Genomic DNA, 12,369 nt, shown 5'->3' with positions numbered 1-12,369 from the left:
TGTTTGAACCCAAATCCCCGCCCGGCCCCACAGCCGGGCCCCCAGCCCAGAGCTGCTCTGCAGCTGCCGCAGGAGGCCACGCAGGGCTCGTTAGGGCATGGCTAATGAGCCAAGTGATTTCGTTTGTGCACCTGACCTGCATCTCCATGCTCATCTTGCCCCATCCCTGGGAGTGTCCAAGGCCAGGCTGGATGAGGCTTGGAGCAACCTGGTCTAGTGGAAGGTGTCCCTGCCCATGGCAGGGGGGGTGGAACTGGATGATCTTTGAGGTCCTTTCCAACCCAAACCATTCTGTGATTCTATGATCTTTGCATTGTAAGCTGGCCACGTTTCCGTGCTTCGTGCCCCTTGTTGCCTGGCAGAAGCACCCAAGGAAACAAGAACCCTCCGTTTCAAGAGCTGTAGCCCCAAATCTTACAATCTGAGGATTCCAGCGGAGATGAAGGCATGGTCAGGCTGAAACCCCACGCTCAGCCTTCACACGAGCACTCCCTGATCAGCTTCAGTGCAAACTCCTCCTGCTTCCTGCTCCAAACCTGGTCTGAGCCTGCAGCCAGCATCTCCCTGGGACACGGGGCAACCCTGAGCTTCCAAAAAGCCCCACAACCCTGTGCCTGGGCTGATAAGCCCCAAGAAACTTGTGCTGGCTGCTCCCCACCATCCCCCGCTCCCCACCCTGCCCCAGATTCTTCTCCTGCAGCTATTTCCTTGCTTTTCCACCCTTTCCAAAACGCTGGAAGAGGTCTCCTCCCAGAGATGCTCTTGTGCAGGGCCGGTGCCACATGGGTTTGGGCTGGAAGTTTGGGATGCCCAGACCCGCTGTCGTTGTGCATCCAGTGGAGTGTTGATCCTCAAGCTCAGCATCTGCCCGACTTCCCCCAGGGAAATAAAACCCGGGGAAGCCAGCGGCAACACCACGGGGCTCATAGCTGGGTCTAAATAATCATCAGAGCTTCCAGCTTGGAGACAACACTGAGGCATCCCGCAAGATTTTGCGTGCAGCCTCTTGGTTTCTGCAGCTGTGTAACGCCGCAGGAGTGGGATGGGGATTGCAATTCCCAAGGAGGGTGAAAAGATCCATATTCAGCACGTATGGATCTAGTTCGCAGCATCCCCTTGGCTATACGTGAGCCTAAAAGCGGGAAGAGAGATTTTGGGTGCAGGCGAGGGTGCCTGTACGTGCTCGTGGTGCATGGAGCAGGGCCCGGCGGCAGCGACGGAGCACGGAGCGGTGGTGTGCACGCACAGCTCTGCGTGTGATCCTTGGGCACCCCTGAAAGGCTCCCCCAGGACAAGTCCTGTGAGGATAATTAGCAGGAGGGCGAGGGCGGAGGTTGGGTTCTTCATTAACCCCAGCCAAGTGGCAAGGCTGGGTTACCTCTGCCAGAGCCGGTAGCCTGCAGGAATGGAACACTTCCCTGGAACAAGCTGGGAAGAGCTGCCTGAGGGTCCCTGTCCATGCAAAAACGTGTGTGTGAGTGTGCGTGGCATGGAGTGCGTGTGCACGGGTTGCAATGCAGGTGTGCAAGGAGTACATGCGTGCACATTTGCATCGCGCCGTGTGCAGATATGCAAATAGATGCATATTTAGCAACCTCAAGGCATTTCTCTCCCTGTACTTTTCCAACCGTTTGCACCTTTCACACCCATGTGCACAACCATGAGCACACGTGCCAGGCGTGACCTTGCACCGGGCTGGTGGTGCTCTGCTCAGAAAGGCCTGGAAAGGGGCTTTGGGGTAGGATCCTGGGGTTCTTGCAAAGCTTTTCTCCCTGAAATATGGATGGGGATGGCAGCCAGGAAGACGGCGTGTCCCAAAAACACAATAGCAGTGAGCAGGAGCCCTTCGGGGACCATTAGCTCACCCCCAGCACTGCCAGGCACTATTTTGGGGCTCCACAGCAGGGAGCGTGTCTGTGCTGGGTGCACGTGTGTATGCACTACGTGCGTGCATGCGTGTGTGCAGGCGTGTGCTGTGCTCATGCATGCGTGTGCTGTGTGCATGCATGCTTGTGTGCCTGTGCACAAGTATCTGTGCGGCGCACATGCCTGCACGCGTGTGCGAGTGTGTGTGCATACACGTGAGATGTGTGCATGCGTTTGTGTGTATGCTCCGGGCTCCCAGCAACTCTAACACGCTCCAGCTCTTCATTTCATGCAAAGAACAGAAACCCAGGAGTGTTATGGGCCCGCGTTCTGCTCCTCTGAGCCTGCAGCCCCCACCTGCAGCTTTGCCTGCTGAGCGGGGCAATGCCCGTGCCTCTGCCTTGCAGCAGGATTAGTCCATCCTACCAACCCAACAAGTGAAGAGTGGGAGGTAGAAGATTTGGGAGGCAGGAGAGCTGCTGGCACGCGCATCCGTGCACGCGCAGAGCAGCCCAAGGCTGGAGGTGTTGCTGCTTGGAAGCTTCCTGGCGTGGTTTTTGGCTGTGGGATGCTCGGGAGCATCCTCTGTCGCTCTGGGGTTGGTGGCTGCAGTGCCAAGGCTGGGCAGAAGAGAGCTGTGGGGATCCCAGCTGGTTGTTGGAAGGGCTTTATGGGAATTTGGGGAACTCCAGAGGCTTTGCAACTGACTGCAGGTGCAAAGTGGGGAGCTCACCTGTGCTTCCCAACCCTCAGCCACTGCAGGACCTGGGATTTGGGTTCTTTCTCCTTGTGCCAGCCCCACAGGGGTGCTTTTCCCCTTGGTTTCCTTGCAAGAAAGCAGTGGTTGTCTCCACAGTCTGGTTCCAGAAAGACGTGGCGGAGCAGCTTTGCGCACCCCTTTCGCCAGCCCCGTGGCGATTTTTCCCAAGGCCTTTCCATGCCAGTTGTCCCCCCTCGGGGAGGCCTTGGGCATATCACGTGGTTACTTTGCCTGTTGTGAACCCCCCCATGGGCAAAGGCTCCCTCGAAACGTCCTGGCACAGCAGGGATGGGTGATAACTGGTGACACTGAGAAGCCCCCTCCCCAGAGATGCAGGTGACAAGCAGGGATGTGCAGAGGGGACCAAATAATGTCACTGTGTCCCATGAGGGATGCTCTGAGCTGGCACATTGCAGCTCCCCAGGGGAAGCCGGGACAGTCCAGCAGTGGATTAATTAACAAGAGCTAATTAATGGAGGAAAGATGCCTTTGGTGCCTGGAAGATGCTCAGCTCCTCCATTATGGCACCCACCAACCCATTGCAGAGCTGGGGGGCAGCTGCTCGCCCCATGGTGCTCCCAGAGTCCCCTCCCTGGGCATGACCGGTCCCCTGGTCCCCCAGCACTGCCGCTGCGGGTGGCCCCAAGCCTGGGGGCGGGGGGGCTGGAGCCCTTTGCTGTGCAAAGCCCGGGGGTGGGGGGGGCTGGAGCCCTTTGCATGTGCATGTCTTGCTTTCGCCCTCTCCTTAACTCCTATGATTTTAATTCAAACCAAATGGCTTTGCTGGGTTTCTCCTCTGTGGAAACGAGGGGGTGAGCTGCCAGGCCAGTCCCGCGCCAGCCAAAGCCCCACCGCAGCCCAAAGAACAATGGGGATTATTTATTTTTCTTAAAAAAAAAAAAAAGAAGAAGAAAAATCTCATTATTCATGTGGGTTTGGCTTCGAGTCCCCCACCCCAGGCTGTATTGGAGACCCAACGTTGATGCAAGGCGGAGGGAGATGATGTTATTCCCTGCCTGGATCAGTGGTTTTGGGGGCATGCAATGGGGTGCTGGGGTCTGGGATCAGGCTTTACTGGGTGCTACTGGGCTTGCTGGGCAGGGGTGTTGCTGGAGCTGTGATAGGAGCTGCTGAGAGCAAGAGGTTCCCTCCCAGATTTCCAGGTTCCCTCCCCAGACCCCATCTCTGTGCTCTGGGAGCTGGTGAGAGGCCAGGAAGGGGTTGGGGGGGTGCCTGGATGGCCAGGAGCTCTCTCCCACCAGGGATGCAGAGGCAGGAGGTGAGGGATGCTCCTGACCCAGGGTGGGTTTCCTCACTTGGGAAGAGCCCTGGCAGCCCCAGGATGCAGATGTTCCTGACCCAGGGTGGGTTTTCTCACTTGGGAAGAGCCCTGGCAGCCCCAGGATGCAGATGTTCCTGACCCAGGGTGGGTTTTCTCCCTTGGGAAGAGCCCTGGCAGCCCCGGGATGCGGGATGCAGTACTTGGAGGCTGATAGCAAACCGCACCCAGAGCCGCGGAGACCTGCCGAGCCAGCCTGATGGTCTTCATTACAGAGCAAAGGGCTGAGCTCAGGCCCAGGATCAGCGGCCAGGAGGGAAACCTGACTGTTAAAATTAAAACTAAAACCTCTGCGGGGGAAGAAGCAGTTTTTAAGGTCTGGTTTTGGGAAAGGGAAGCGGATGCTGTTAGCAGCCAGTTGTCCGACCCAAGGCAAACATGAGCCGGGTGAAGGCACGAGGCAGAGCTTTGCAGCACGGTGACCCATCTGGCAAAGTCCAGAGCTGCTGGGAGCCTCCGCTGTCCTCCCCGAGTGAGATGTCACCTTCTCCAGCACTTCAGCAACCACCCTCCTTCTCCAACTGTGGAGAAAGCCATGGGGCTGGTGGGCTGAGCCTTTTGGGGTTTGATGTAGGACTTTCACCTCCAAGCATCAGGGAGTGGTGGCATGGGGCAATGTCCAAGGTCTCCCTGGGAGGAGACGGGATTACACCTCTCAGGAGGGTCCCCATCTCCATGGGGTGGTTTCTGATGCTCCCACTCCTCTCCATCCCTTGCAGTCTCCAGACCACAGACTTCCCCTGAGGACCTGAAAGCGCTGATGGGGAATGTCAACCGCCTCAACGAGAGCTTTCGGGACATGCAGCTGAAGATGCTGCACCTACCTCTGAAGGGGGACGTGCTGGATCACATCTGGAGGCTCCAGGACCTCCTGCAGAACCACTCAGACTCCTTGTTCCTTATGACGGGGTCCCTGCAGAAGCTGGAAGGGCTGCTCTGGAGCTTGCAGACCCAGGCCAGCCAAACCGACAAGGCAGTGTCCAACCTCTGGGACAGCTTGAGCCAGCAAAGCGATGCAGCCCAGCAGGAGATGTACAAGCTCTCCGTGGAAGGCAACAGCAGCCGGCTGCTGCTGCAGCACCATGACCACCTCCTGAGCCACCTGGGCAGCAGGGTGGAGAGCCTGAGTGACCAGGTGACAACCGTGAGCGGGGCCGTGGACACCATGAACAGGACCTTCTCCTACGACGTGAGCATCCACCATACCCGCATCCAGGACCTGCAGGTGCTGATCAGCAACGCCACGGAAGATGCCCGGCAGATGCGCCTCATCCACATAGCCATGGAGGAGCAGCTGAAGCACGAGCTGGCCATCCTCAACAACGTGACGGAGGACCTGCGGCTCAAGGACTGGGAGCACTCTGTCGCGCTGAAGAATATCTCTGTGATACGGGGTAAGCCAAGCACGCCTTGTAAGCAGCTCCCTTGTTGGTTCGTGAAGCTGTTGTGAGGAGAGGGGTGGTCCTCGGTGCTTTGGGTGGTGGTGGAAATGGTCCCTGTGGCATGGGGGTGTCCTGTGGGGATGTCTCAGGGTGTGTCAAATCCATTAGGGGCTGCTGTGTAGTGTTCAAGTGTCTCCATCACCTTGTACTCGGCGTAGTTGGGACCCTCCAAATGCTCCCCCATCTGTGTTAGGAAGAAAGGTCCCAAGGTTTCCTCAGTGATGCCAGGGAATGCTCTGCCAGGTCCCTCCTGACCATGAAAGTGAGCCAGAGCGAGTGTGGCAGCGAGGGTGGGCTTCTGTCCCACTTCATAGTGCAGCGGCCAAGCAGAGAGCTGCCCACCAGTACCCTCAGTTGTCAGCTGCATCACTCACCTCACCGTACATCCCCTTTGCTCCATTTCCTCCTCCCATCTTCTCCTCCTTTAGTACCCTCAGCCCCTCCCAAATCATAGAATTATGGAATCTCAGACCACTTTGGGTGGGAAGAGACCTTAAAGACCACCCAGTGCCACACCCTGCCATGGGCAGGGACACTTTCCACTAGACCAGGTTGCTCCAAGCCTCATCCAGCCTGGCCTTGGACACTTCCAGGGATGGGGCATCCACAGCTTCTCTGGGCAACCTGTCCCAGTGCCTCTCCACGCCCTCTGCGGGAAGAATTCCTTCCTGATGTCCCATCTCAATCTCCCTCTTTCTGTTTAAACCCGTTACCCCTTGTCCTGCCACTCCCTGCCCTTGGGAAAAGCCCCCCCCAGCTTTCTTGTAGCCCCGCAGGCACTGGAAGGTGCTATAAGGCTCCTTCATATCTTCCTGTCTTGCTGCTGTGGGATCTCCTAGGACAGCCCAGCTCCAAGGGAACCAGCTCAGGTGGAGATGCCTGCTCTGGAGAAACCTGTGTCTGCTGTGATGGACACAGCAAGGATGGGGCAGGGAAAGGCTGGGCTCTTCAGGAACGTGGGCAGCTGAGCGGGGGTGTGGTGGGAGCCAGCAAAGTTGTGAGCATCCTCGTGATTTATGGCACAGGACCAAGAGGGAACAGTGGGCAGCAAACCCAGGAGAGGCTCAGGGCAGCCCTTTCCCCCCATGCCTGCTTCTCGCCTGGCTGGAGCTCCTTGCTGCAGGACTTTGTGGAGGCAGAAACCCAAAGTGGCTCCAAGAGGCACTGGGCAAATCCACATGGGGCACATCCAGAGCTGCTGAATTCCACGGCTGGTTCAGTCGTGAACTTGCCATGGGAGAGGAAGAACCATGGAGAAACACAGAAGAACCCAGTGCAAGTTCTTGGGGGCAGTTGCCCACCAACACCTGGGAGATGCAATGGTCTGTTCCTCTGCCACAACCCCCCCAACTCCAAACAGAGCTTTACTGCTGGTGCTTCCAGCTGAAATACCAGAGGGGGAAGGAAGGGGCTGACGCCAAGGCTGTCTGAGGTGCTGGGAGGGGACAGACGTGCTTTGAACCGTGGCAGCTACCTCTCCCCATCCAGGCTTGGGTACCATCACCCTTGGGTACCAGCAGCTCACTGAGGTCATTTCCCTGGTCCCTGGGGGACGTTGGCCCCCACTGCCTGGTTTGGGGTTACTGGGACCACGTTGAACCCACAGCTTTGAGGTTTTCGTAGCTGCCCACCCACTCCCAGTGCCATCTCTTTGCCCCACTGCCATGGGGTGGATGTCACCCTCTCTTGGATGAAGCCACCGTGGAAGGGGAGCGTCATGGAGCCTGACACCCATGTGCCATGTTACTCCAATTAACATGAGCAGAAAGCAAAACAAATCCCCTCCCAACGGCCAGCACCTGATTTATCAGCCGCTGCTCTGACACATTCCTGGCAGCCCCCACCTCCCTCTCTCCCCATCCCTCCTCCCTCCCTACTTGCTGTCAGCAGCGACGGGCTGTGGGGCTGGATAATTTTAGGAGCCTTGTGCCCAGCTGCCTTTACCCCGGCTCCAAATGTCCTTGGATAAATCCACCGTGCTCCCAGCTGGATTTGCACCGGCAGAGCCAGCCCTGGGAGATGCAGGGCTGCCTGCTTGGGGGTGCATTTCCCTTCCCTCAAGACCTTAGCTACCCTGGGCTCTTGGCTTTTTGGGGCTGTTTGCTGCTGATGGCAGCTTGGTCCCCAGGCTCGTCTCCAGCAGCCGACCATGCCAAGCAGCTCACGTGTCTTGGAGAGGGCTTGGCCTCGCGTTGCAAAGGGGCTCTGGGTCTTAAATAACAGCGTCATCGGGAGGGAGGATGCCCAGGATCATCTCCCGCCCGCCCGGAGCCGCTTGCACAACTCGCTGGGTGGGATGTGCTGGCTCGCAGCAGGTCTGGTGGGGTGATTGCAACGGCCCCATCTGGCCATCAGATCTGTGCACGTCATGGAAGTCCTCATCCCGATGGTTCTGGAGGGTTTTTCTCCTCCGCTGATGCAGCGAGCAGCCCAGCCCCGGCAGGAGGGTGAAGCAGGGGTACATCTGGGCTGGGGTTCCCTTTCCTGAGTGCAAACCTCAAATGCTGTGGGGTGGGGACCAGCTTGGCACAGAGACCAGCTTGGGATGGTGCCTGCAGCACTGTTCAGCCTCTCCCAACTGCCCCTCCCCATCCTCCACCCTAGCTGCGCCCTGTGTTCCATCCCACCCTGGGGACGGGACCATCTCTGCTCACGGAGCTGCCTGAATGTAGCCAAAAGGAGATGTTCTGGTGGTGGATGGACCACAGGGATCACTGTGGGACTGGTTCTGAAAGGCAAATGCCAAAACCTAAAGGCCACCAAATAGGATCAACCAAACGATCTGCCCATCCCCAAGCCCCATTTCTAACCCCAGGCATTAGGGAAAGGGAATAAGGGACATGTCTCTTCCCTGGCTGCATTCTTCCAGCCTCCAGCTCTTACGGAGCAGATGAGATTGTCTGTTGCCCATGGTCACCCCCTAAGAAACTTAGTTCCCTTCTTAGCCTGTCCGTGCCCTTAGCCTCCCTGATGTCCACAGGATGGTTTTCTGAGATGCTGGAGGAGACTGAGATGAGATGAGATGAGATGAGATGAGATGAGATGAGATGAGATGAGATGAGATGATGAGATGATGAGATGGTGGCAGAGGATTGAGGTGCCACCCCATAGCAGCTGATTTTAAGGAGCAAGGGCAGCTGCAGCCCCCATTGCACCAAAAGTTTCCCCAAGCAGGCAGCTCCCATGTCCTTTCCAGGGTTAACAGAACTGAGGTGGGGCTATAGAGTGGATAATTTCCCGGTGTGCCCATAAAACCAGAGCAGATGGAAGCTGTCGGAGCTGCCCCCGCATAGGGGACCTCAGCCGATCCATGCAGGAGCCTGCATGGGGGAAGCAAGACATTTCGTGCCAGGGATGGTTTTGCTCCAGTGTCATTGGCCTGGGACTCCTTCCCCTCAGCAAGGGGGCCTGGGGCAAAGGGAGGGTGACGGAATGGGAGACCTTTCCTCCATGGCTCCCACCACAGATGTTTCTAGGGTTGCTTTTAGTTTCATTTGCGGTGGGAAAGCATCTGTTTTGTTTAAGCAAGTGGTTTTCAGCAGCCCAACCTTTGCTGCGCTGGAGTGCAAGCAGGGGAAGGAAGAACTTGACCGAAGCTCAAGAGCATGGTGGGGTCACGCAGGGGTTTTACTGCTCATCCTGGGACTCCTGGGACCTTCGGGCAGGAGATACTCCAGTAGAAAAACTCCTTTGGCTTGGCACTCCCACTGCTACCCAGGAAACTCACTGTCACCTTAAGGAAGGCATGGATCTCTGGCAGGCTCTGCTTTCTGAAACTGATGTTATTGACTTATTTTATTTTTTATTTCTGCATTATCATGGAATGGTTTAGGTTGGAAAGGACCTTAAAGCTCACCCAGTGCCACCCCCTGCCATGGACAGGGACACCTTCCACTAGACCAGGTTGCTCCAAGCCTCATCCAGCCTGGCCTTGGACACTTTCAGGGATGAGCCATCTGTTAGTTCTACATATATTCTCAATTAGTTCTTTATTTCAGAAGGAGTTGGGTGATATGGGGCAGCATAAACATATCCACATTATTCCATTTTAACAAACTGGCCTGACTTGAGCTCCCTCTTGCTCTTCTGGGGCACTGAAAATCAATGGCTGCACTTAGCACCATCTATTTATGCAATCGGGTGCATAAATATTTATTTAGTTAGTTGCCCATCTCTTCAGTTTTTCAGACTCCAGGAGGCACGTAAGTGGATTTGAGAGCATGTAGACTTACGCTGAGGGTGGGGAGGCCCTGGGACAGGTTGCCCAGAGAAGCTGTGGATGCCCCATCCCTGGGAGTGTCCAAGGCCAGGCTGGATGAGGCTTGGAGCAACCTGGTCTATGGAAGGTGTCCCTGCCCATGGCAGGGGGGGGCACTGGGTGGGCTTTGAGGGCCTTTCCCACTCAAACCATCCTGTGATTCCATGATTTAATGGCTGTGGTGTAACGCCCTTCTTCAATGCTATGGGAATGAAAATTCTCTCATCAGGCACCCAACTCCTTCATACAGCGCACACCTCACCCAACTCTGCCCCATGTCCGGCTCTGGAGCAGCTCTTCATTGTTGTACTTTCTCCATCATAGATAATCCTGCCTCTCCTACCCAGGGCCAGGCAGCATCCCTCCTCCACATGGTTCCTCTTCTTCCCACCCAAAAATGCCTCCTTGTTGTACTCAGCTCTCCCGGGTGTCCATTGTTCTTTCCATCCTTCTGTTTTGCCAACTGAGACATGTCCCAGGGACCAGGATCCATCCCCTCACCCTCTCAGCGCCCGGAGATGTGCGTCACCTAGGGAAGAGGAAACCCAGGGCAAGATAATGGAATATTTCCCTATAGTCCTCTCCCAGCCACTGACCTCCTCCAGCTCAGGACGTTTCCTGACCTCGCTGTGGTTCATCTGCTTGGAAACCCTCTAATTTCTGCATAATATTTGCAGATCCTAATTACTCATTCATTAGGACTGCTGAACATCCCCTCCCCTTTCCTCTCCTGATCCTTTTGCGTTACCACGTCGCCTGTAGCCCTGGCTGGTTGTTTGCTTTCTGCACAACTGCGAGATTATGGCTTTTGGGGTTTCTAGGAATAACAGTGTTTAACAGTTTCCAATTATCACCCTGGCTTGGGAGGACAAAGACCGAATGACCCCTCCAGGCCTCTCTCTGCCCTATTTTCTACCATCCCATGAGGCTTTTTAAATTTTTTTTTCTGTTTAAATTCTTTCTTCCAATTGATTTAGCTCATAATTGTTTTCAGCTTTGCGGACTTGGCCCTTTGCAGGCTGAGGAACATAACTCTGTCACTGGGTTGGACTTTCCGCTCGCTCACGAGAGTTTACACCGAAATGCAGTCACCGATGGCCGGTTCCCGATGAGATCAGTGATGCAAATCCTCTCCTCAAATTTTCTTTTTCCTTAACGTTATTTCATTGGAGATGTCACAACTTTGGGTCAAAAGGCAATTCCAGAGCATTTCCCATAGAGTCATGCTCACGGTGGAACCACAGGAGCTGCAAGGTGGAGGAATTCTGGCACAAAACCCAGGTCAATGGATCCGTGTTTGGCCTTTAAAATCCATATATCATGGAAGAGGGCTGCTGCCAAGCTCCCTGGCTGTCACTTTTCTCCCATCTGCAGGGATCTGTGTTTATTATGGGTCCCTGGACACTCGATAAACGATTATGGCTGGGGAAGGGTGGGCAGGTACCTGCACTCGTGCAGCTGCTGCATGGTTGCAAAGCTGGGGTGTGATGGCTGCAGCTCAATATCTGTTGTGTTTCAGGGCCACCAGGACCCAAAGGAGACCAAGGCCATGAAGGTATGGAGGGCGAACCTGGTCTTCCTGGCCTGCCTGGGCTGCAAGGTAAGGAACAACACATCCAGGGTGCCCATGACCCTGCAAGCCTTCACCCAAAGACCACAGAGTCAACAGAACACCTCCTGGTGACTTCCCAACCTGTCCCTTGGGACCTCCTGTGCTATGCACAAGTCCCAAAGAACAACAGGATTGACCTGCTGCCCCATCTCCTGCCAGACCCAGTCTCCAGAGCCAGAAAGTCCCTCTCATCTCCCAGCTGGCCACAGGATGGAGAGGGCTGCATGGGTCCGTTGCCTGCAGGTTGATGCCCCCAGGCTCCTTTGACACAGCCACCCGGCCCAGGTTTGTGCAGGGGTTGGCCACCACCCCCTGCTCACTAAAACCAAGCCCTTACAAGGCACCAGGGCTGGCCCCACTGCCTGCACCCCACTAGCAGCACACAGGGACCCGGCGGTGGGGTCCCTCCAGCCTGGCAGAGGGGACTCAGCCACTGGCTGCGGCTCTGAGGCTTTTCATGACACCTTTTTCAATGTGAAGAATGCCAGCTTTTTTCCCCTTCTTAATTCCAACTGTTGTTTTTGAGGGAAATTCAGTTTTAAAACCAACAGAAGACACCCCCCACCACTCGGCTTGAGATTGTTTCTAATTTCAAGCCAAACCTAGAAATACCGGCTTTATATCCAAGAGCTGGAGATGGCACAGGGGTGATGGAGGATTCCCTTCAGTGAGGACTTTCTACTCCCAAGAGTTCCTCTCCGACTGAGGCAACAAGATCCTTCCTGCCTGGGGAATGGACACCTTCCACTAGACCAGGTTGCTCCAAGCCTCATCCAGCCTGGCCTTGGACACTCCCAGGGATGGGGCATCCACAGCTTCTCTGGGAAACCTGTCCCAGTGCCTCCCCACCCTCTGCGGGAAGAATTCCTTCCTGATGTTTCATCTCCATCTCCCTCTTCCTACTTAAACTTGTTACCCCTTGTCCTGTCACTCCCTGCCCTTGGGAAAAGTCGCCCCCCAGCTTTCTTGTAGCCCCCCAGGCACTGGAAGGGGCTCTGAGGTCTCCCCGGAGCTTTCCCTTCTCCAGGCTGAACCCCCAACTCTCCCAGCCTGTCCCCATGGCAGAGGGGCTCCAGCCCTCGGCGCACATCC

At 56.1% G+C, this 12,369-nt stretch overlaps 1 protein-coding gene across 1 annotated transcript in view; it reads left to right on the top strand.

The window, feature by feature from the left end:
* The window catches only part of SCARA5 (scavenger receptor class A, member 5), a gene marked incomplete at its 3' end in the record, with an annotated part of 24,651 nt that overhangs the window by 10,225 nt on the left and 2,057 nt on the right, over positions 1–12,369 (top strand). Inside the window, exons 3-4 of the mRNA XM_010148120.1 lie at positions 4,685–5,359; positions 11,185–11,265. Coding sequence (XP_010146422.1) covers positions 4,685–5,359; positions 11,185–11,265 — 756 coding nt within the window. The remainder of the gene's footprint in view (positions 1–4,684; positions 5,360–11,184; positions 11,266–12,369) is intronic.

This window comes from Eurypyga helias, unplaced genomic scaffold, assembly GCF_000690775.1.
Source record: "Eurypyga helias isolate BGI_N326 unplaced genomic scaffold, ASM69077v1 scaffold7573, whole genome shotgun sequence".
Lineage (NCBI taxonomy): Eukaryota > Metazoa > Chordata > Aves > Eurypygiformes > Eurypygidae > Eurypyga > Eurypyga helias.
This window is presented reverse-complemented; position numbering and strand designations above follow the sequence as displayed.